The 25,653-nt window shown below is 40.3% G+C and overlaps 1 protein-coding gene across 1 annotated transcript; it reads left to right on the forward strand.

Moving 5' to 3' along the window:
• Positions 1 to 346: 346 nt before the first annotated feature.
• On the forward strand, positions 347 to 25,196 carry unc119a1 (unc-119 lipid binding chaperone a1). The gene is made up of 5 exons (XM_004543812.5): positions 347 to 719; positions 20,706 to 20,819; positions 21,019 to 21,112; positions 23,844 to 24,016; positions 24,122 to 25,196. The coding sequence occupies exons 1-5, from the start codon at positions 596 to 598 to the stop codon at positions 24,232 to 24,234; spliced, it is 618 nt and encodes a 205-aa protein (XP_004543869.1). The 5' UTR covers positions 347 to 595; the 3' UTR covers positions 24,235 to 25,196.
• Positions 25,197 to 25,653: the final 457 nt, after the last annotated feature.

Raw genomic sequence — 25,653 nt, forward strand, 5'->3', positions numbered from 1 at the left:
CTAAATAACTGCCCTAAAAAACAAAACAAAAACAGACAGCCTTGCGTTGTGTAGCTTGCACATTCGAGCTCCGCCGTGCACTTTAGCACCTCTGTCTCTTTCCACACAGCAGTGCAGTGAACGCACCATCCACAATACGATTTCCAGCGGTTATTCCTGACCCCCACTAACTTCCACGCGGGAGGTGCCAGAGCTCATCTCGGAGGTGCGAAACTGTTATTGAGCAAAAAGCCAACCGCGCACGCACCGGCAGCGCATGACGAGGCGCGCAGACGGACAGCCACGCATCGCCGGTCGCTTTAAAGCCGCAGGATTTGGATTAAATAGCTGCGAGAGAGCCGATGAGGCTTGGAGGAGGAGGGAAGGAGGGAGGGAGCCGAGGGCTGATTTTTATCTTTTACCGGATCGAGAAGGGGAGGAGGCTCGGAGAATGAGTTATTCTTGTAACAGAGTAGAGCCTATTTGCTGTACGGCGTATTAGCCATCGCGTAACTAAAGGCGCAAGTAAATCGGCTCCTGCGGCGACGACGCCGAGAACATCAGAAAGCCTCAGTTCCTGCCAGGTCGCGTTCCGAACAACCCTCTCCTGCCGGACATGAAAGTGCAGCAAGGCTGCAACTCATCAGACATGGGCATCCCGGTTACAACCGAAGAAGAATTGCGCAAACACACCGTAATAACGCCCGAGGATGTGCTCGGGCTACAGAAGATCACCAAGAGTGAGTAACCCGCCGCAACTCGCACGATACGGGGGGATGAGTTCAGCCTTACTGTTAGATGGGATTAGTGCAGACCCATGTGCTCCTTCCTTGTTCGCGGTGTCTTTTTTTGTAAATGTGCTTTCCTTGTTGACAGATACCATGGACAGCGACTCTGACATAACCTCCGAGTGTTATAGCTTAAAAAAAAAGATTAACCACTTGTAATCAGTGTGCGTTTCAGTCAGTGTGCAGTTGTAGATTAGATGTCTCGTCCAATTGCAGATGTATTTGCCGTGCAAAGTTTGACTGGTACTACTAATGCATCAGTGTGTGTGTGTGTGTGTGTGTGTGTGTGTGTGTGTGTGTGTGTGTGTGTGTGTGTGTGTGTGTGTGTGTGTGTGTGTGTGAATGCTTCCAGTTGTTTTGTTTTGTTTTTGTACCTCTGTGTTTGACTGTGTAGGCACTGAAAGAGACAGCAGGTGAGTGTAGGTGCTTCTAATGTGCGCCTCTCAACTCCCACTGCAGGGGAGGGGGGCCTGAGTGATGCTTACTACTCCCTCACCTCAAGATACCTGTGGCTCTGAGGTAACAGGTGGCCGGAGAGGTGATCCACTGATTATAGCTCCTCTCAGACAGTTGGAACAAAAACAAGACAGTGACACCATTAACTTGTTGTTTGTCATATATAACTGACACTTTCCACATTATGTAATGGAAGCAGGGAGGCCACAGAGGCTCTCCCCAGCACCAGGCCTGCTTTCCCAACACTTTAATAAACTTGTGCTGGAGAAGGGGAACAGTGAAAGCCTCTCTCACGTGTCTTCTTCTCACAAGGATGTTTCACGCAGGTGCTTTTAGTCCATCTATTGCATCTCTGTGGTGATCAAGGATGCACTATTATGAAACTGTACAATTTGTGGAGGTGGCTTGTGTGAAAACTTACAGTATAGTAACACTACTCGAGGCCTGCGACAGTTAGTGTGAGCAAAGAAATGTGATTAGCTGATTTTACTTTAGTTTTTTTGAGCCTCATCTTAACAACTTTAGGAGCAAATGTGACCAAACTGTTACTAATGACTGGAATATCCATATGCAGTATTAAAAGACTGTGTGATGAAGCACTAAATCACACCCCAACTCAATGAGAAAAAAAGATGCTAATCTAAACATTAGAGTTAAGATTTCCCAACTATTATCATGCAACAAGAAGGGATTTCAACAAGTGACTGATCTTTCGACAAAGTGAAAAGGCAAACAAATCCAATTTTTTTGCCTTTATTTTTATTTATTCAGTTCGGTTTAAGTCACGCTCTCATTCTTTTCTCAAACAGTCACATGGATTTTCATCCAGTAACCCCTCAGAAGAGGAGAGGCAGTGCTCGGCCTGCATCAGCCTGATAATTCCTAAATCACTCGTGATGGTGCGGTAATCTCCGCTCTCCACTGACATGTAATCTGGATTATGTCAGAATGGCTGTAACAGCATTCTGCAGTGGAGCCATACACCTCAGGTAATTAATGACCCTGGAGACTAGGAATAAGCTTACAAATGTGCTTGCCACTCATTCATTTATTGAGCTGCACCCTGTTATAGACACGCGGTGTGGCTGTAATCCTCGATGGTGAAAGATGACTTTTTCAACCTGTCGTCAAGCCCTATTTCACACCGAGGTGTCCAAAAGTGGTTCCAAGTCCTCACCATTTAACAAAAAACACACACACACATATCCCACAGATAAGCACAGTTTCATATAATTTTGGCTATTGTTTTCTGCTGCAAGGGAAAGAAAATCTTTTAGAGAAAAGGCGTCTGCAGAAAATACCGCAGCCTGCTGTGTAAATGACTTCTCCTTTTGTGCTTTTGGGAAGCAAATGCCACCATTTTGGGGCAGCCCATCTCCAGTCTGTCATGGTGGTTCAGTGCTGATAAGCAAGGCACAGCGCCTCATTGTCACACAGGCAGAACGGAGAAGCAATATAATCCAGGCAGATGAGAAACAGTGCTGTGACATGAAAAATGGCACATAATCAGTTCACTGTTTGCATTACAGATGATTTATGATATGGCTGCAGACGGACATACTGTAAGCAGGCTTACTGCTGACACTAAATTAATGTTGCGCTTGCAATCCTGTAACCTCATATCAAGAATTACTGATGGACAAGAGCGGTGTGAAATATGTTATTCTTGGTTATAATCAAACACAGATTTCTGAAAAAACGGGAGACTTAAATTTAAAATATTTGATCCTGTTACAGACATTTCTGGAAACATTCTATGTTTATTTAATTCTCTATTGTAGCCACTTTCCTGTCATCCACCATGTCTAACTATGTCTCCATGTAAGTGCACTTGAGTGCCGCAGAAAGGCAGTCAGGATTTCAGGAAAATTGTGCCTCTTGCTGAAAATGCATTTAAATTTCCAGCTGACAATTTAAAACATACAGTCCACAGTGAGATTACAGCTACCTGAGAGATCCAGATCCCTGAAATACTGCTGTTAGCAGGTGGATTCAGACAGAAATGACCCTTTGTTGGAACGCTATGGGAAGGGTTGTGACTGTGGGTGTGTTTGGTTTATGATATCAGTGTGCAGCAGTGGATGCATTCACTGTTATATTCTGCTGTTGATACAACCAATATACATAGCCAAACTTTCAAACACTGAGGTCATGATCAAAGATGGGCTTACTGGTTTTGTTCTTCAGCCTGTTGTTGCACTGTACCTGATATGGATGAAAGAATGGAGTGCTAATTTATTAGCTAATGCTAGTTAGCGCAGTTAGCTGCAATCATAAACTGACAGCTACAATGCAAAGACACCCATACAGGCTAATTAGTGCTAATTTGAATGAATGAACATAATGATGGATACACTTCATGGATTTGCTTCATGGATTTGCTTGGATGACAGAGCAACCAAACAAATCCAACATAAATGCTCCAAAAGACACAAATACAGTAAAGAGGTTCAGTCTAATGACTGTTCGATGCTAGATGAGGCTGTAGGTGGTCTGGCGAGGAAGGAGCGGCTAGCAGGTCCAGCGGGCATGTGGTGTGGAGGTTTGCCGGACAACTTGGAGGCCAGTCAGTTAAACAGACTAACAGATCTTTATTTGGCTTTAACAGAACAAGACCAGACAAGCCAGGTCTCAACAGCTCTACCCTATTTGTACCTTAATGAGAATAAATACGTATTATTTTCTCTTAGTTTTTAGGTACAACCATAAAGCTGAAAACCAGGCCAAAGAGACTTCAAAGCTATCACCACAGTGATTTTAAATTAGAAACATAAAATGGTAGAAACAAAGGCTTCAAACCTGATTGTCCATCACTGCTTTCATTACCTGTTGAAGATCAGGCTTTGGGTACTGGGCTGGGGTCAGCAAACATTCAGATTTAACATCATCCTGGGTTCTTTACTACACAGCAAAATCTCCAGTGTTAAATTAACACTTTTGACAGTGTTATATGTTTAAAAGTAACCTAGTCAGTTTTGAAGATTAACAATGGCTAACACTGAGCAGTGCTGATTTTCTAACACTGGAATATTTCTAACATTTTGAGTTATTTTCCAGTGTTAGAAAATCAGCACTGCTCAGTGTTAGCCATTGTTAATCTTCAAAACTGACTAGGTTACTTTTAAACATATAACACTGTCAAAAGTGTTAATTTAACACTCAACCGTGTTGTATTTAACACTCAGAGGTGTGGACCCATATAGACACTCTCCAGTGTTAATTTAACACTGGAGATTTTGCTGTGTAGCTTTGCATTAGCATGTTGTCTCTGCAGGTGCTTGTGAAGCAGTATAATGCATTTGTTTCTGTCTTGGATGCAGTTTGCACTTTACCTTCTCTCTCTTGCCCTTCTGGGAACTAAAAATAAAAGTAATGTCTGCTGTAGACTGCGCTGCTATTTTCCTCCTGCTACACATGAACTTTAAAAACTTTATCCAAGCGGCACGCAGATAAATGAAGACCTTTTGTAATGACACAATTGCAGCTAGTGTAATTACTGAATTTAGTACAGTATTGCATTACATTATTGCATTGCTGTAAGCTTTTAGACTTTGTAACCTGTTGGAGTCAGTCTTGAGCAGCACACAGAGGAAGTGAAGATTTAGCCACTTACATGCTGGCTTTATTTTTCAGAGACCAGAGACGGTCCAGTCAGACCCTTCTAACACAAGCTTTTAGAGTCCATGTTGTGTTGGCAGGTTAGCTATCAAAGCCATGACTTCGATCACATTTTATGGTGCTTAAGTTTCTGTTTTGTTTTCATAGAGAAATCATAATGTACCAAAATTCTTCTTAACAACCATGACATCCACAAAACAGCTGAAGCAGACAACCAGATACAGTGGGGCAAAAAAGTATTTAGTCAGCTACCGATTGTGCAAGTTCCCCCACTTAAAATGATGATAGAGGTCAGTAATTTGCACCAGAGGTACACTTCAACTGTGAGAGACAGAATGTGAAAAAAAAATCCATGAATCCACATGGTAGGATTTGTAAAGAATTTATTCGTAAATCAGGGTGGAAAATAAGTATTTGGTCACCTCAAACAAGGAAAATCTCTGGCTCTCACAGACCTGTAACGTCTTCTGTAAGAAGCTTTTCTGTCCCCCACTCGTTACCTGTATGAATGGCACCTGTTTGAACTCATCATCTGTATAAAAGACACCTGTCCACAGCCTCAAACAGTAAGACTCCAAACTCCGCCATGGCCAAGACCAAAGAGCTTTCGAAGGACACCAGGAAAAGTATTGTAGACCTGCACCAGACTGGGAAGAGTGAATCTACAATAGGCAAGCAGCTTGGTGTGAAAAAATCAACTGTGGGAGCAATCATCAGAAAATGGAAGACATACAAGACCACTGATAATCTCCCTCGATCTGGGGCTCCACGCAAGATCTCATCCCGTGGGGTCAAAATGATCATGAGAACGGTGAGCAAAGATCCCAGAACCACACGGGGGGACCTGGTGAATGACCTGCAGAGAGCTGGGACCAAAGTAACAAAGGTCACCATCAGTAACACACTACAACGGCAGGGAATCAAATCCCGCAGTGCCAGACGTGTTCCGCTGCTGAAGCCAGTGCATGTCCAGGCCCGTCTGAAGTTTGCCAGAGAGCACATGGATGATACAGCAGAGGATTGGGAGAATGTCATGTGGTCAGATGAAACCAAAGTAGAACTTTTTGGTATAAACTCAACTCGTCGTGTTTGGAGGAAGAAGAATACTGAGTTGCATCCCAAGAACACCATACCTACTGTGAAGCATGGGGGTGGAAACATCATGCTATGGGGCTGTTTTTCTGCCAAGGGGACAGGACGACTGATCCGTGTTAAGGACAGAATGAATGGGGCCATGTATCGTGAGATTTTGAGCCAAAACCTCCTTCCATCAGTGAGAACTTTGAAGATGAAACGAGGCTGGGTCTTCCAACATGACAATGATCCAAAACACACCGCCCGGGCAACAAAGGAGTGGCTCCGTAAGAAGCATTTGAAAGTCCTGGAGTGGCCTAGCCAGTCTCCAGACCTCAACCCCATAGAAAATCTGTGGCGGGAGTTGAAAGTCCGTGTTGCTCGGCGACAGCCCCAAAACATCACTGCTCTCGAGAAGATCTGCATGGAGGAATGGGCCAAAATACCAGCTACTGTGTGTGCAAACCTGGTAAAGACCTATAGTAAACGTTTGACCTCTGTTATTGCCAACAAAGGTTATGTTACAAAGTATTGAGTTGTATTTTTGTTATTGACCAAATACTTATTTTCCACCCTGATTTACGAATAAATTCTTTACAAATCCTACCATGTGGATTCATGGATTTTTTTTTCACATTCTGTCTCTCACAGTTGAAGTGTACCTCTGGTGCAAATTACTGACCTCTGTCATCATTTTAGGTGGGGGAACTTGCACAATCGGTGGCTGACTAAATACTTTTTTGCCCCACTGTAACAGCACAACTTTTAGAACTGTTTCTTAAATATGATAAAACAGCGATCATTTAACACAATTTTTGCTGGGTACTTACATTCATCATGTTACCTGGTAATGTGAAACTGTCCAGACTGCTTATGCAATTCAAAAATGCCTCAGCCCAGATCTGAACCCAAGCCCTTTTTGGCTGTGAGGTAACAGTACTAATCACCATGCTGCTCTTAAAACCACAATGTCCATTATGAATAGAATGACCACTAGATTTTACCACTTTTCAAGGTGACAGCTATCTTTAGTTGAGACAAAAGCACACATGCACGCAGTAGAAGTTTAGTTTGTGTTGACTTTTTTGCTTTCGATGTTGTTTCATTCATGTCCTAATTAGCCTGAAAAAGGAGATTGGTCAGTTTAAATCAGTTCGTCTGTGCAGGTTTGAACATGGTAATCGCACTCGGTTGCAGACCAAAACAACCGCACCAAGACCACCTCCTCCAAAGAGTCTCAGTCTCCAGAGCGGTTTGTTTATGGTGTGAACATGATCCCACCCTGATACTACTACTGTGTACTATAGATGAGCACAGGTCCAGAATACAGAACCTTCTTCCTGTATTTACTTTTGTAGTTCCCGCCCCAGACACATCTGGCCAATGAGCGGAATGAACATTCTCACGTGGTTAGTTTGCTACAAGTTTACAAGTAGCTTTGGACCAAAGTAAGCAAACTATAGGTTTGAAAACACCCTTAGAGAGCTTTCATCCAGCTGTACCTGTTGTAATGGTCTCGTGAAGGATGGATGTAAAGTTTGGAACCTGACACTTCCTTTTTTCCAAAATACAGCCAGGTTTAAAAAAAAGTTATCTTCAGTGTAAAAAATGACACCTTCGTGGGAAGAGAGGAGCATGACCACACTAGATGCTTTCTTAGACTGTGGGTCTTTTTACTCAAAGGATCACTTGTGTGTAATTTTGAATTATCCAGATGATTTACTCAAAGCGATCTTGCTCCTTTTACATTAATGGGCAATCAATTATTTGGCCTTAATAAGTCTGGGACACAGAGCAGCGCTTTATCTACATCGGGCGGGATTTCCACTCTGTGATGTGTGCCAGCACAATGGATACAGTTTTAATTAAAATTGATTGGTGCAGCCGGTTCTTAATCTCCCATGCACAGCTGTCGCAAGGTTATTCTTTCGGAGCGATCTGAAGCGCAGAGAGATGGCTTTTGAATCCACATCAGTCACCGGCACGGTCTCGTGAGGTGTCCCTCACATGAGTTTAGGCCTAATTTTTGCTTAAGCAATTGGATTATGGTAAACGTGCACTTGTGAGACGGCCATCACCCTGTATCGGGTCTAACTGATCAATAACCTATGACTCTGTGCTTACTGGCTGGTGCTGGTATTTGTGTTAAGTCATATAATCAATTCTGATTGCTTGTGGATGACAAACCGTGAGAGCTGAAATAGAAAAATTACCACAGGTCAGGGTTTGGTGCTGAATAATTTTAGTTCAGTTGTGTATGCGAAGATGCCACCAGAACCCTCGTAGTGTAATAAACCTTTAGTTTTACTTGAAGATGAATTTAGACTCCCCAGCATAGCTAAGCTAAATGACAATCATCAGTGGAGCATCTGAATAAGTAATTGGAAAATATTCTGCTTATTCAGTAACATTAATATTTTTTCATGCCCCTTACAAATTGCAATCAGCAGTCTAGAAAATTTACTGTGGCTTCAAGAGACTAAACATATGCTTGTAGCCATTCATGCTGGATCTCTGCTCATTTTCTCCTCCTGATAGGAAGAATTTTCTGAAAGAGCTACATCAGATTAAAAATGGGTGATCCTAAACAGGATGTAGTCAACTTTACTCTTTGCTTTTCTGCTGAGCTGGACGTCCTTTACAGATGAAACCTTCTTTCATCTGTTCCCTTTAGGGCTCGCCACAGAGGTGCGTGTCCTCCTTCATCCACAAACTTCTTCTGTGGTCTTCCTTTTTTTCTCCTCCATCTTTAACATTCGTTGTCCAATACTAGTAAAAAAATGGGCGTTTTCTTCTTTTTACACCATCACTAAAATAGGACACTGCACTACTTTCAACACAATCACATTAATATCAACAACAAGAGCTTTTAACTTTTAAACTGAAGAAGTTACTGTCCTTTTGATACACTCATTTCTAATTTTATCCATCCTGGTTGATCCCAATGAAAATCTTCACATCTTCAGCTCAGCCTCCTGTCTTGTTGTCAGTGCCTCCATCTCCAAACCATACAACAACACACAGCTCAAACCAGATATTCACATACACTTCAGAAAAAAACACAAAAACATTTTTTTCTTTACCATCAACAATCGAATGAGAGTAAACTTTTTTGTTTTAGATCAATAAATATTAACATATTTCCTGTATTTGTGAAACGTCAAAATAAAAAGAGAGAAAATTGTTATGTATTTTTTACTTTCTTTAAAGCCAGAAGTATACATACACTAAGTTTATTGTGTCTTTAAAGAAAATGAAAACTCCAGATGATTCCATTCTGAGCTTGAGAAGTTCCTGATAGGTTAATTGAGTCCATTTGAGTTGGTGGCACATCTGTGGATGCATATAAAGGCATACCCCAATCACAGAGCCTTTCTTTGACATCATGGGAAAACAGGTCCACAAGTGTGGCTCATCTTTAGGTGCAATTTCCAGATGCCTGAAGGTCCAACGTTCATCTGTTAAGATATATAAAAAGCATGGGAACGTACAACCAATCATCTGGAGGGAGACGGATTCTGAGTCCAAGAGAGGAATGTTTCTTTGATGCGAAATGTGCGAATCACCCCCAGGACAACAGCAAAAGACCTTGTGAAGATGCTGGCTGAAACTGATACGTCAGTGTCACTATCCATAACAAAACAAGTCCCGTAATACCAAAAGCTGAACGGTTACTCTGGGAGGATAAAAGCCATTACTTCAAAACCACCATTAAAAAAGCCAGACTACAGTTTGTAACTGCACATGGGGACAAAAATCTTAATTTCTTGAGACATGTCCTCTGGTCTGACGAATCAAAATTGAACTGTTCGGCCGTAATGATGAAAAAGGGGGAAGCTTCGAAGCCTCAAAACACCATCCCAACTGTGAAGTATGGAGGTGGCAGCATCATGTTGTGGGGCTGTTTTGCTGCAGAAGGGACTGGTGCACTTCACAAAATAGAGGGCATCATGAGAAAAGAAAATTATGTGGACATATTAAAGCAACATCTGAAGACATCAGCCAGGAATTTAGAGCTTGGGTCTTCCAAATGGACAATGACCCCAAGCACTACCTCCAAATTAGTTACAAAGTGCCTTAAGGACAACAAAGTCAAGGTATTGGAGTGGCCATCATAAAGCTCAATCCCATTGAAAATTTGTGGGTGGCACTGAAAAGGCGAGTGCGAGCAAGAAGGCCTACAAACCTGTACCAGTTACACCAGTTCTGTCAAGAGGAGTGGGACGAGATTCCAGCAAGCTATTGTAGAAAGCTTGTGGAAGGATACCAAAAACGTTTGACCAAGTGAAACAGTTTCAGGGCAAACCAAACACAAAGGAAGTATATGTATACTTCTGACTTTGATGAAAGTAATAAAAAAAATACATAACAATTTTCTCTTTCTTCATTCAGACATTTCATAAATACAACAAATACGTTAATATTTATTGATCTAAAACAAGACCCGATTTCATCTTTGAGGGTAAAGAAAATGTTTTTGTGTTTTTTTAAGTGTATGTAAATATCTGGTTTCATTTGCAGCAGGCCTCACTACCATCTTGTAAATCTTCTTCAACTAAAGGAAAAATAAAAGTATTTACATTAAAGTAGTGTTAAATTTACACGCTGTGTATATTGGGAGAAACTAGAGCCCCACAGTGTTGACTTATGCAGGCTATTTGTTAGATGTTTGCTGTGCTGAACTTCACTTTTTACCTATTATAACGAAAGAATTTCCCAGCTTTGAGATAAAAAATAAATAAATAAATTTTTTCTAATGTTATCTTAACGGAGGGACACGGCTTGTTACATATAAATTAACCTACAGTAATATTGCTAACAGGTTTAAATAGTTAAAATCTTTCACCACATGTAATTACTCTGCAGTAGACTAGTTATAGTGATTATTTGGTACTCTGACGTTGCATTTCTTTTTCAGTGTTACCAAGATTTTGTTGCATTCATGAAATTCGAGACCTAAAATAACTAAAAGCGTTTAGTTTGCTTATGTTTTATTATCAACAAAACAGAACAATTTTAAAGAAAAACAAACCGTATAGACCCACTTTAAAACAGAGTTGAGCCATTATGAGTTCTTCCCATGCTTGTGCTAAGGAATTAAATTATAAGTAATGATAATAAGTTTGAGAAACAGATAAAAGTATTTGCTGAAATATAGGAAAATAGTAAAAGACACATTTCAAATTAATTCTGACAGAAGTCCAGCCACAGGTAAAGTATACCAGCAGCATCGGAGATTAAAGCAAACAAATCTGACCATCACTGTTAAGTTTCTTATGACACTTTTATTTTCAGTTCATAGCTAAGGACACTAAAACAGGACGTGTATAGATGTGCATCCATGCTAGCCACTGATACGGAGGTCTAGAGAATTTAAGAGGATCATTTTCTTAATCTAGTTTTCTTATCAGAGCCAAAGGGGGCCACTGGAGACAGGTGGAAGGGCCACATATGGATCCAAAGCCACAGGTTGGAGGCCCATACTATAAGAGTTCAAATATTCATATCAGTGTGCTGCTGAATCTGCTGCTTTAAGCAGTCTCTATCTATTTGCAAGGTGCAGTTTTACAAGTTACAATAAAAACATCAGTAGTTTTTTTAAATATGTTTTTATATTTTGAGCTGTTTTGTTCTGCAGTTTAATTTGAGCTATTTTATGCACTTTTTAAAATGGATGATGTCCATGAAGAGAGGTGGAGTGTGTGTGTTTACTACCAGGCAGAGGTTATATCATACTCCATACTGAAGTGGTTCCACCTGAAGAACAGATGACCTACATTCAGTATACATGTGTGCACTACCCTACAAATCAAACCTGCTGATCTTTGAGGATCTTTGCCTGCTATCAGCTGAAACACTCAGTTTATTTAAATGCAGGTTGAAGACTCACCTATTCTTAGCTGCATTTGAATAAAGCATCAAATCCACACTTTTAAGCTTAAATTTCAAAACTTACATTTTAACTACAGATTTTATCTACTGTTTTTTTTAAATCAATTTTAAATCATGCTTTTTATTTGTTTTTGATTTTTTAATGTCTCTGTAAAGCACTTTGAATCACCTTGTTGTTGAATTGTGCTATATAAATAAACTTGCCTTGCTAGCAAAAAAGAGAAATTATATGTTTAATTTCAGCATTTGCAGTTTTTGTAGGGATTTTACTTTTTTATTCTCTGAAGGCTAGTTTAGGCATAAAAGCTACTCTCAGCTGTTCTGTTACCACAAGGGGTCGTTCCATTGGGTAGCACCGCATGTTTGCTCTGCATTGGCAGAGTTTTATGCCAGATTCCCTTCCTGAGGCAACCCCAGAAGGGATTTGTGCCTCCAGCTGGAACCAAACCAGCATGCTTGCAATTGCCAAGCAAATGTTTTAACCACTGCACCATAGCTAGGCATAAAGGGTGGAAAAGGAAAACAGCTGGCAGAGGTAACAACAATCACTCCTTGTAGTAAGCTAGGTGAATGCTATCATCTGTTTTCACTCCAACATCTTAAAAAGAAAACAATGGGAAAAAAATTCTCAAATTTTCATTGCTTTGTGTGCTTTTATGTGTGTGTGTGTGTGTGTGTGTGTGTGTGTGTGTGTGTGTGTGTGTGTGTGTGTGTGTGTGTGTGTGCGTACATAAAGTGCAATCAACATACATAAAGTGCCATTTTTCAATATGCCAAAAACTGGAATGCTAATATATTTGTGGGGGCAAAATGCCCGTCCCCACGAGTTTAAAGGTATTTTTGAGACTCAAAATGTGGGTTTTGTGTCAGGGTTACAACTAGTTTATGGTTAGGTTAGAGTTAGGCATTCATTTCTGATGGTTAGGGCAAGTGGCTAGGGAAGGCATTATGTCAATTGTTTGTCCTCACTAAGATACGAAAACAAATGTCCACAAGATTATTTGTTATATCCACCCCTGAGAAGCTACAGACGACTCTGCTATTTTTATCCAAATCCGCCACGTGAACCAAAGTCAAGTGATTAGTGCACAAGCAAAAATTATGCAGGTAATTAAAGAACTTGCGTAACAAAATTGACATAAATATTTGATTAGTAACTAATGTGATTACTTAATTTAGGAACCATAGTGCATTGCAGACGAATGTAAAGAATTACCACCAGCACTGATCATAAGATACAGGAAGCCCCGGATCTTTTCCCCCCTCTTTTTTCTGGTTGGAGAAAGATAAGAGGAGAAAAATCTCATCTGCATTCAGCTGCTCAGAATGCAACCTCTCCATGAACCTCACCATTTGTCAGTTTGCCTGCAGGTTCTGTTAACTGAGAGACATGAAACAACCCGCCGCACTCAGGTGCACCATACATCATTACGTGAACTCCAACGTGTAATGCTAATGCCACAAGCAGCCAAAGGCTATGGATTTAAGGTGAAAACATGCAAACATGTTTTGCATTTTCCTTACTTGTGTTCTTAGATTTATTCAAAACAAGGTCTTAAAACTAATCAAAGGCCACGCAGTCAAAGAATGAGCCATGTGGAGTCAATCCCTGTGGCTGAAAGTCTGTAACTCCGGGCTAATCTCAGGGATTAGGGAGCTATAAGTGGCACCCGTCAGACAGGCTCTGGGAGTCTGAACGCAGGAGCACAGCATGACTCTTGACTTGGTGCTAATTTTACTCTCTGTAGAGGTGCTGCTGCCTCTTTTCAGGACTCTGTTGACAACTGAAAATTCATGTATTTAACAAAAGCCTGATGTTAGTCTAATAGCATGAGTCTGATTGTTATCCAAGAAATTAGATGTGTCGAGGTTAGAGTGAGATCCAAAAGGCAAAGGCAGAATTAAAGGCAGCCTACCTGAGCTGGAAGATAATGACATGTTTCAGCAAAATGACAAGTACAGTAAAGTCTCATGTCACAAGTGGAGTCACTGTTTTCACTGCCACAGGATGTCTAATTTCTCCTGCACTTCAGGCACATCCTGCACAAACCTCCATAGGAGGAGGCCTCAGGCATACCTCCATTGGATCCCAGACGTGGTGCATTTCGTTTGCATACGACTGATGTCAAATCCGAGATGCTTTCCTTTGATTTCCTGCTGCACCTTGTTGTTGTGGAGCAGGCAGGTGGAACAGGAGAAGGAAAAAGACTGGCTAATCGAGCTAGTGCTCTATCACAAGGAGCGTTGCTAGGTGACAGTGTTGAAGGAAGTGAAGTGCAGCACTTTGTGTGTGTGTGTGTGTGTGTGTGTGTGTGTGTGTGTGTGTGTGTGTGTGTGTGTGTGTGTGTGTGTGTGTGTGTGTGTGTGTGTGTGTGTGTGTGTGCAAAAAGGAAAGAAGAGCAAACTGACGAATAGAACCATCATTTTAACCACATTTTTATGGATGTCCTGTCTTTACAATGATGGACGGTTATTTTCTTGTACTTTTTTCCTTGTTAGTGAGATGCTGTGTACAGGTTTCCTTTTTACAGCACCAGTGAAGCTACGCGTTCAACAAGTTTTACTCTCTGGACAAAACTTACTGTGTGTAAAGCCTAAAATGTTCTATTTTAAGCTTATTCTTATTCCCCAGGTGTTAAATAATGCTGTTTTCTGAAAGTCACTTAGAGGTACATACAGTGCCCTTTAGCACTGTGTATTTGTGATGCGCTGATTGAAACAATAGTTAGACGACGGTCACTTCCCAATCCTCACATATGGATGCTTGCTCTAGACCTCTGTGTCACATTGACACAGAGCATAATTTTTTAAATGTGCAGGGGTAATCTTCATGGCTGGAATATGTTAAGATGCTGGCTTCAGCAGTAGTATTTTTCTTCCCATTAATCAGCAGTTACGTAACTTACAACAGACTCCTGAAACACCCCTCACAGGACACCTTAAAGAAAGCAGTCCAATGCCTTTAGACTGGTTGGGTAAACTCCCACACACCCTTAAATATCTTCCAAAGATACAACTGGTGGAGTAGCCCCCGAGCAGGATGAAAACCATCTAGAGCAGAGTTAACTCCTAACTTAATTGCTTTCACAGACGATATATAAATAATTCCAAATGTGCTATAGTAGGTAGATTTGCCCCAGCTACATGTTTTCAGAAACCAGTCTGAGACCTATTTGTTTATACTGTACTTCTCTGTCTTTTTTTTATTTCTTTTTCTTTCTTTCTTTTTTGGTGTTCTAAATATGTTTCACAAACTGAAAATGACATTTTTCCTTCAGTTTGTGTGTTTTTCCCCTCACACCAAATTTTGTGTTCTCTAAACACCGAGCATGTGAAAGGGGTATATTTTATGACTACTACAAATCTCTGAAAGGCAGTCACCCATCATCAGTCAAGCTGCTCCATGTGCAGAGGCTGTGAAATCAAAGTGTGTTTTGTAGTGTGTAGTCTGGGCTTCATGCGACCGCAGGAGCACACAGAAGTGTGCAAATTCTTGCACTGCACTGGATGAAAGTGATTTCATTGGCTTTGCTATCAGATGAAACGCTCCATCTGTCTTTTTCATCAGGTTTGGCAAGAAGCCGTCTCTGATTCACCAAGTACATCTATCAGTCATCTGTCCACAAAGACAGCAAGTTTAGTAGCTGTTACAGAAAATAGACATAGAGCACTCGTCAGACAGATTGTGAGAAAAGGAAGGGCTATTTCACCAAAAATGATGAGTTCAGTTTTCCTTGAGGTTGTAACATAAAAGATTCTTACTGGACAGAGGGAAAGAGCACTGACTTTGAGTTTTCAGTCAATGTTCGTTCGATCAAAACAGCCAAAGGCGTTCTAGCAATGTTATAATATACTGTGAGTAAACTGTGGGAATAGTTCTGACCTAATCTTTGATTTTGTATGTACAGTACTGTGCAAACGTTTTGAACCACCCGTCATTTCTTATATATTTTGCTTCCGAGGAGCGAGATATAGTTCTCCAGGTTTTCTGAAGTCCTTTCAGCGTTTCTTTGGACATTGGCTGCTTTTTCACATAATTTCAGTCCAGTCCTTGTACCTGACCATTTTCAGAAGAATGTTTGTCTTATGAAAAGTTTTGGTTCAAATCAAGGAAGGAGAGAGGCCATCTGTAAAACAGGGTAAAGGCTGTTATGGTTTGGAGCTGCATTTCAGCCAGTGGTGTTAGAGATCTTGTAAATATCGATGTGACTATAAAAGCAGAAAAGTATCATCAAATTTTGATCCACGGTCCAGTATCATTTGGAAATCATCTGATGGCCAATAGCTTAATTATTCAGCATCACAAACATCCTAAACACACTGCCAGTGCAGTAAAAGCATACCTGTCAGAATAACACATAGATGAACACTATCAGTCATGGATTGGCCTCCCCAGAGCCCAGACCTGAACATTATTGAAGTAGTATGAGATCATCTTGACAAAGAACAGAACAAAAGGCAGACAACATCCAGAGAAGAGCTTTGAATATCCTTTAGGAAGCCTGGAGAACTATTCCTTAAAGAAATTACAAGAAAGTTTAACAGGAGAGTTCAGACTGTGCTAAAGAATAAAGGCGGCCTTACCAAATACTGACATTCAGGCCTATTAGCATGGTAACTATCTGTGCCTTATATGCAGTATTTCCATATATGTATGCTGATGTTTCAATAAGTCATTGCACCTATTTCCTGTTTTCATAGCAGAATATAAAGAAATCAAAGGTAGCTCAAGACTTTTGAATAGTGCAGTACGCATGCGAGAGTTTCCTTTTTAAGTTGATGGTTTAACCGTGGGAGCAGGGTAACACACCGATGGACTTCAGTGTAACATACCCAATACATCCTTCACTTTGAAAATAATGTCAAAGCTGCAATTACAGTAGCTATTTTAAGCTTTGGATCCTGAGTGTAAACACTTTCCTCTCTGACTCTGCTGCATCCCTGAAACAGTCATTTAGCTCAGGACCCTGACATGCTGTCATATTAAACATGAGCTGTAAATGGTTTGGGGGAGGTGAGAGAGGTTGTAGATACTTATGTTATTAGTGTGAGTAACCCAAACAAGCATCTAATCTCTGCAGCATGAAGAGCGTAGTTTTGCACTGTGTTAGATAACAGTATTTGATTCAGCTTTCAGCCAAGACGACGATTTCAGTTCTTGGGTTTATTTCAAAACGACTCCATGCTAATCGCGTCTAGGCCACATAGCATGCAGGCACTCTTTAAATCCTATGTGAAAGTTGCATTTGCAGCAGTAACATTAGGCTTATAGTAATGTTCCCAGTGCATATAAGCCCCTCACATTAAAAAACCACAGCACTAGAGGGCGCTGTAAATAAACACACGCTATCTATACTCTCACTGTTTCAGAAAGTAACCGAAATTTTTTTTTTTTTTTAAAGGCAAAAATCTCTTGATCACGCCGTTATTCACTATGAAAATGGAAAGTCACTCCAGTTTCAGAAAACACAAGCAATATAAAAATGCTGCAAAAACACACAAAAGAACAACAGACATAGAAAAAAAAACCTCATAGAAAGGGGAAGCATTACCATGACGGACCAGCTGCGGAAGTGACAAGCTAACGGTAACTGTTTTAGTGACTAAACCAGGGGGTTGCGTTCATTCAGCCATTCTGTTCATGGTTTAGTGTCAAAGTATCCACATTAATCTATTAATAGCAAATTCATTTTTTTAATGATCAAATATCCCAAATTGAATTACACTTAATGTTTAATGTGGTAACTGAATCCCCCTGGACTGTAGCTAACTCCGCATGACATTCCAGAAAGCTTGCACAGATTCCCAACCGAAAAACAAATGATGATTTACAGAATACACAACTGGGTTCCCAGCATCAAGTTTTTACAGCTGTCTTCTTCTTCTAAGTTTTTTTTTCTTTTCTTTTTTTACAGTGCAGTTCACGTCTGAAGCTGGTCCGTCACATAATTGTCTCCCAAAAACACTTCCGTTTTGTTTTGTCTGCTTTTTGTGGCGTTGCAGTTTGTTTGACTTCACAGGGCCACCGTAGAAAGATGACACGATCTCATTCACCTAAATATCAAAGCTCATAAAGTTTTTAACTCTATGCAAATTGTGAGTTAAAATACATGTCAGATGTTAGCATTGGTTGGAGTGTGAAAGAAACTCTAAAGAACCAAAGAGACTGTCCTTAGAAAAAATAATAAGGTCTGTTAAGTAATGGGTCTCACTTCACCACCTGTGTAAATCTCCATTAAAACCGTGCAAAATAAGGGATTTTCTTTAACTCCGGCATAACAGCATTCAGATTTCTTCTTTTTTAAGATTATTATTACTTTATCAATAAATTGATTGATTGATTATGATTATTATTGGTGTTCAGTAAATTTCACATTAAGTGTTGTGTGTTAACCTTTATGAAGAAATCTATAAATACCTCAGAGCAGGTGGCTAAAGCCTGTGTGGCCCATCTGCTCCTTAACCCTCAGAAGGAAGGAGTCAAAGATGTAACTGTGCAGGTGTGTGTGTGTGTGTGTGTGTGTGTGTGTGTGTGTGTGTGTGTGTGTGTGTGTGTGTGTGTGTGTGTACAAATACATAGATCCGTTCAAGTCAGGTGATAACGCATTTAGACCCTTCAACACTTACGCAACGTAAACAGCTAATAATACTTGCCCTTACCATACCCTAATGAGATACAGTGTGTGCATTTGTGTCTGCGCTTCTCAAACAGTCAGTCCATGTGATGGTAAAACACAATAAGCCTCTTAGATCTAATCCTGCCCCGTTGGGAAGGCAGTGTCTCACACATGCCACGCACACATACGTGCACACATACGTGCACACATAGCGCCAACGTGGCCAAATCTGACAGTTCTTTGGTTTAATGCCATCAAAATCCTGAAAGAGAAAAGTGATAAAAAAAAAAATTTATTGTTATTGTCGGAAAGCAACCTGTTTGGTCAACAATATTACAGGACAGTAAAAAAGTCATCATCATCATCATCATCATTATTCATTAAGCATTCTAAAACAACCACAGGTGATGCAAAGTGCTGAACATTGGAACAAAATAATAAAATTATATAATACATTAATAAAAAAACAAATGAAAGCAAAAAGCAAAGTAATTAATTAATTAGTTAGTAGCTAATTTAATTACAAGAAAAGCTAAGTCTCGCTGAGGCTGAAAATCAAAGGATAAAATTGGGGTTAAGACGTGTTTTAAAAGTGGACAAAAATTCTTTATCGTAATTTAGATTTTCAGCACATGAGAGCAGCAAATGAGAGGTAACAGCATCCGAAATTATATGAGAATGAGAATGTTTGCTTTGACCCAATGCAATGTTTCTTTAAAAAAAATAACAATAAAATAAAAATCAACAACACACAACAAAAAGGAGAAACTGAAGACATGTTAATGTAATGTGGCATATAAAGGCACAGGAAGAGAGGAGAATTGCTTTTTGCACCATGGGAGGTCTCCCACCAGCCTGAATTTACAGCAGGAAAAACCAAGTTGTGGTCCAGAGCCATCCATAAGCTTCAAAAACAGCCACAACGAGGCAAGATTTACAGTGCTGCTTTGGTGTCCGGTTGTAGATCCTAAGCAGGTATGCAACTGATGCAGTTCTCCAAACAATAACATGTAGCTTTGTTGTTGATGATGCCCTGCATAGGTCAAATACAGAATAGTTGAAAAGTGCAGTCCAGAGCAGGAAAGTGGAAGGCAGATGTGTTCCCCATGAAAGAGAAAACCTTTGGTTGGCTCTAAAAGGCCCCTGAAAAGTCTAGAGAGGAACAACTAGAGAGAGAAAGCGAGATCATATTTCTCATATATGCGCTTCTCTTTATTATTTCCCAGTGTAATCCAGAATTGAATCCTTCTCTTCACATACAAAGGCTTGAATGATTAGGCGACATTGTCTGTGCTGCTCATAGGGGACTGTCAGATTGTTTGGGGCTTTCAAGGTATAAAACCTGAAGCAACTGTTATTGTTAGCTGCCAATATGAAAACTAAATACAACTGAAATTAATTAAATTGAACTGAATTGGGTGACTGTGGGAAATTATTTTTGTTTGTAACACCGCTCCCAGGTGATTGTAGGATCCTTATCTTACAACACAAAGCACCTTTGCTTCTCTATATAAATGCATGTAGAAGTTGATCTGCAAAGCTGTCTGTAGGCTCTGCATAGAACCAGAGCAAAACTATGTTTAAGCCATTAAACTTCAACTTTAGTTAAAAGTTAAATAAAGAAAAGCTATTTCTAAACAACCCTAACATACAACTCATGCATACAATAATAGGATCACCATATTGTTTTCTGTATTGTTTTGTAAGATTTCTTTATCTGAAGGTAAGTATATGCATACTCAAACCAATCACAAAAACAATTCAATCACTCGCCAGAAATGAGACTACATAACTGCCGCTGTCAAACCTGACTCTGGGCGTATCTTCCGATGCACATAAGTACAAACATATGAGAGATTAGTGAGTTGCTTTGAAAGTTAGAAACTTTGAGTAACGTGTTTAGCTTCTGCTTTGTGTGTCTATCCTTTTGAGCGACTCAGACAATTCCCTGAGCTCAGCGTGACCTGAACGTCTGTCTTGGCTTTCACTGAAGTAGCTGAAGTAGGGAGTTTTGTATTGTGACTTCTCTCGGCGCAGAGGAAGATAAAAACGTGCAAAAATGGCTTTCCTGGCACCGCTGTGATGTTACACCGGTGACTATTCTTCAGCGCAGAGCTGGCTTTTATGAATGTGAGACCGGTTCGGGCCTGCCTGTAACAACAGATATGACTGTTTCTTGGAGTGTAACAGAAGTCTGTGGTTAACTGACAGTTGGTTTTGTATCATGTACAAAACAACAGAAGAACCTAAGACACATTTTTTTCTTTTTTTCTGTCTTCAGATTACCTCTGCTCTCCAGAAGAAAACGTCCACATGATCGACTTCACCAGATTTAAGATCCGTGACATGGAAACGGGGACTGTCCTCTTTGAGATCACCAAACCTCCGACACCAGGTGAGCTCCAACGTGCAGAAACTAGATAACACATTATATGGCAGGTCCAAAAACCTTCCAGTATGTCAAATGGTTTATTGGTTCATCAGTTTAATAGGAAAAACCTGCACGCATATGTGCATAGCTCAAATAAGCCGAGCAAGGGCTGGAACTCAAAAAGCTGACTGCTTTTTGTTGTTTTTATTCATCTTGTCTTCAGCTGGTGGTAAAAAGCAGTGTGACCCCAATGCCGGCCGTTTTGTCCGATACCAGTTCACCCCGGCTTTCCTACAGCTGCGGCAGGTTGGAGCCACGTAAGTCCCCATGTGGTGTAATATCCGGTCAACCCTGCTGCTCCGACTGAGGGAACGTACCGGAAGTAGGATATGTGTAGGCTCTGGTGTCACAGGCAGCAGGCTGACAGCGATGAGTGTGAACAGAGTGGCCCAGCCCATCTGCTGAGTCGGGCACCAAGTAGCCAAAACTGCTCATCATGAGACTGAGTGCAGATTTCAAACCAACACATCAACTGACTAATCTAAACTGGGATTAGCCCTAAATTTGTATCATTATTATTGGTAGTAGTATTATCATCATCATTATTATTATTATTTGGATTATGTGTGTGTTAACCTGTAGAGTAAATGGTTTTAGTGCATTTGACAGCTGGATGGATGGACCCAAAATGTAGGCCTGAGAAAATGGAAAGTAAACTCAAAATCAGCTTTAATGCTGTGTTTTTACTAAAATACAAAATAATGCAGGTCAAGAACAAACTTGCCAAAACTACAACTCTTCTAAGAAAACACACAAGGAGGAAAGACTGAGACAATAGATATACACCGGAGAGGAAACAGGTGGGAGGACAGCTGAAACCAATCAGAGATGGCGCGACAGGGGAAGTAGAATTAAATGCAAAGCACTAGTGACAGGAGACTATCAAAATAAGACAAGAAATAACTAACACTGAGACCAAGACTCAAATATACAATTATATAGTTAGGGCTGGATCCCTTTGTTAGTGTGCAATATGCTTAGGCTGCTGGGGACTTGGGACCATGATGCACTGGGTTTTTCTTCTTCATTCACCTTTTTTCACTCCGCATTTAATCATTAGTTATTCATCTCTGTGTTTCCTACAATGTGCCTTTTGTCCTGTCTTCTCCCCCTCGTCCTCAATTGGTCGCAGCAGATGGCTTCCCTTCCCTGAGCCTGAAGTTTCTTCCTGTTAAAAGGGAGTTTTTCCTTCCCACTTTCGCCAAGTACTTGCTCATGGAGGTAGTCTTTTTGTAGGTATATATAAAGCACCTTGAGGTGGCTGCTGTTGTAATTGCTGTTCTATATAAATGAAATTGAATTGAAAAGAGGTCAAAACATAAGATGGAAGGAACAGAATTTGGAATACAAAAGGGAATTTAAAAACCTATCGTCAGCTAAAACAAGCAGGGAACTAAAGGCACAGATAAGAAATCATAAACACAAGGAAAGTAAAACTAACAACATAAACAGAGAGCTCCTATCTGAAAACCAAAAGGAAGTCATAAACCCACAAAACACAGACCAAACCTAAAGGTCTTTGCAACAAAGGGTCAGAACTAAAGTCGTGAAAACAACAACCAAGATTGAAAAAATGGTCTCATAAACACTAAGAAATACAGCAAGCTAAATATCAATATTATAGAGTATAGAAACATAAAACAAGATAAGAATACAAAATTATAGAAAACCCAAAACTCCCCAAAACTCAAAACCCCTGACAGTCTTCATTTTTTAATTTTATAACTTCGATTTATCCTTTTTATCATTTCTAATCACATTTAATTCACCAAACTATGTTTTTTTTAAGCCTCCTTTATGGGTGTGCTCCAGAGCAAGCTAAACAAAACCAGGCCTTCTTTGCATTACCGGGCTTAACAAAATGTGAAACCTCAGTCAGAGATAACAGGTATCACGACTATGATTATCGACTCTCTTATTTAACTCAGACTTTCTGCTTCAGGCTCACATAAAAGTTTGACGTGTTGTTTCGCTCTTCTTCCAAGCAAAAAGGGGATCGATGGCACATGGTCTGCTCCAATCAGAGACATTATCAGAGGAACAGGTGATGGAGATGTAAGCAGAATGTAAAAATATAACAGTAAAGAATAATTAAGACAAGAGAGCAGTGCAGTGTGTTGTAAGTAAAGTGATTTGCTCGTCACAACCGCATAAAAATAATAAAGCTAATGTGTTTATTTTTTCACTGCTATTTATTTCTAATGTGAAAGCTACTTGTTAGAGCTCTGAAGCAACCAATGCAATTAAACACTAAAGGCTACTCAGCGTGTTCAGATCTGACACTCTCCCATAACCTAATAAAGGAGACTTGCATCCTTTCTGCTTCCATAGGAATTAAGAGGCTTTAGTAGCAGCCAGGTGCTGCTTATCGGATGTCTGTGAACTTCAGGCCCTCAGACTGTGCTGCATTAAAAACAGACATGATTCTGTCAGGAATCAGGAACTCTTCCAGAAATCATTTTCTTTGATCACAGTTTGTTGTGAATTCCACAAATCAGTCAAAAAAGACATATCCATCCATAATCTAGAAACACCACCATATTCTTCTCCTAAAAGTCCAGCAGCTGCTCTCCTCAGTTCCTACATTTTACAAACTGTTATAAGAAGAGGTGATGTTACACGGTGGTGAACACAAACCCTGTCCCAAATTTTTCCAGAGGTGCTGCTGCCATCAAATTCAAAACAAGCTTTTTCTTAAGATGTTACATTTTCTCAGGTTAAGTACTTGATATGTTTTCTGTGTTCTGCTGTGAGTAAAATATGGAATTTCTGAGATTTGCAAATAATTGCATTCAGTTTTATTCACGTTTTAAGCAGCCACCCTTTTGGAATTGGGTTTGCAGATAATCTAGATTGATTGTTACTAGGCTTTTCCCTTGTTGCGTTCTTACAACTGTTATCATAAGTGTCAAAAGCAGCGACAGCAGTTTGTATTTCCATTCCCTTACTCGTTGGTGGGTGTATTTTGTCCACTTTGTGTCTCTGCAGAGTGGAGTTCACGGTTGGTGACACCCCCATCAACAACTTCCGTATGATTGAGAGACACTACTTCCGCGATCAGCTGCTAAAGAGTTTTGATTTCGAGTTTGGCTTCTGCATGCCCAGCAGCAAGAACACGTGCGAGCACATTTATGAGTTCCCCACGCTGTCCGAGGAAATGAGTGAGTGTCACACACTCCGACGCACTCGAGACAAATACCCCCGCCCCATGTTTAGATGGATTTGATGTTTTAGAACGCTGTGTGCTGTCTCTCTCCCTCTCTCAGTGCGTGAGATGATCCTGCACCCTTACGAGACACAGTCTGACAGCTTCTACTTTGTGGACAACAAGCTGGTGATGCACAACAAGGCAGATTATTCCTACAGCGGAGGGCCGTAGGAAAGCCTCCATCCTGCAACCCTCCACCATTTCTCTCTTTCTCCTTCCCTGTTTTAGACATTTTCGATAATCCAGCTATCACTTCAGGACCAGAAACAGATGAACTGATGGACAAATCACTGGCATTAAATACTCATGTCTCCTTCCCTGTTAAGCTCCATGCATTTCCATTCAGGTACTGAGCTGCCCGGCCAATCAGATTTCTCCCTTTGCCTCTTTTTTTTTTTTTTTTTTTTGCAGAAACACTGAATTCTGCAAGTTTTATCCTCAGTTTGCATCAGCGTGCGTGAGTGAGTGTGTGGGCAGCAAACACATGCGGTGTCTGTACATAGTGTTGCTTTCTGTCTGTATATGTGGGTTCCAGTTTCTCATCAGGAAAACTTTTTTATTTTATTTTGTGTGTTTTGGAAGAGAAACCGAAGTCAAACAGACAAGGCGGAAACACAGAATGAGACAAAGGAGGAAATGAAATTGCCCTAAAAGCAGTAAGAATAAAAAAAATCAGATGTATATTTACAGTATATAGTTTGTATAGGAGTCTCACTGTATTTGTACTGCAGAGGTTCAGCAAAGTCTTTGTAGTGGCACACACATCTGAATGATTCGGTCCTCCTCCTGTGATCTGCCATCGTTCAGTTGAATGACGGCACTGTGTACTCTGTCTTTGTGAATGTGTCACTTGTTGTCATATATTTTCATGTCCGTAGTACTACTACTACTGTAGTGCGTGAGGAGTATTTTTTAAATAAATAGCCATTTTGGAAAAAGTGTCAGAGAGTTACACTAGCCCAAAGTCAGATACCAATTTTGATATCCAGTACGATCTCTGTAGTACTGAGCACTGTGTATACTTTAATTACAATAAATGTTTTAAGCAAAAAAATAAATAAAAGTATGTAAAAAAGTTTTGACAACCAAAATTCCATAACTGCAATAAATGTGGGATTTTTGTGGGACCTTGATATTTGCTGGTTTTTTTTCATTAACAGTGAGGTTCACTCCAAATACACCCACTAAAAAAGAAAAAAGACCTAAAGTTGAGGTACAGACGATACTATTGACTGAACTTGATTACCTTTAAATGGACTGCAGTGGTTTATAAATTCCCTAGACTGCAGACTTTCCATTTAACATCCTCTACACTTTAAGATCCGCAGGTCGTTTGTGTGCTTTTACTTGGAATTCTTCTTCCTTTGACTTATTTGATGTAGAAAACAGTCAAATGCACACAGAAAGTAAAGCATGTCCAAAGATTATTCCTAACACGCAACAAGCAAAACGTGTTTTTGTCGCCATCTTCTGTAGCAACAGTCTTACTGCACCGTTATTATTGCATCTCCCACTGTATCACTCATCAATCATCAGCATCTTTTCTTTCTTTTTTTCCCTCTCAGCACATACTGTGCATGGTTTGAGCCA

This window comes from Maylandia zebra, linkage group LG14 (assembly GCF_041146795.1).
Source record: "Maylandia zebra isolate NMK-2024a linkage group LG14, Mzebra_GT3a, whole genome shotgun sequence".
NCBI lineage: Eukaryota > Metazoa > Chordata > Actinopteri > Cichliformes > Cichlidae > Maylandia > Maylandia zebra.

Bases quoted from the DNA above. Each gene is read 5' to 3' on its own strand.
- unc119a1 (XM_004543812.5), top strand. From the start codon at position 596: ATGAAAGTGCAGCAAGGCTGCAACTCATCAGACATGGGCATCCCGGTT. The intron at 720-20,705 runs GTGAGTAACCCG...TTCTGTCTTCAG, and splicing joins GCTACAGAAGATCACCAAGA to ATTACCTCTGCTCTCCAGAA. The intron at 24,017-24,121 runs GTGAGTGTCACA...TCCCTCTCTCAG, and splicing joins CACGCTGTCCGAGGAAATGA to TGCGTGAGATGATCCTGCAC.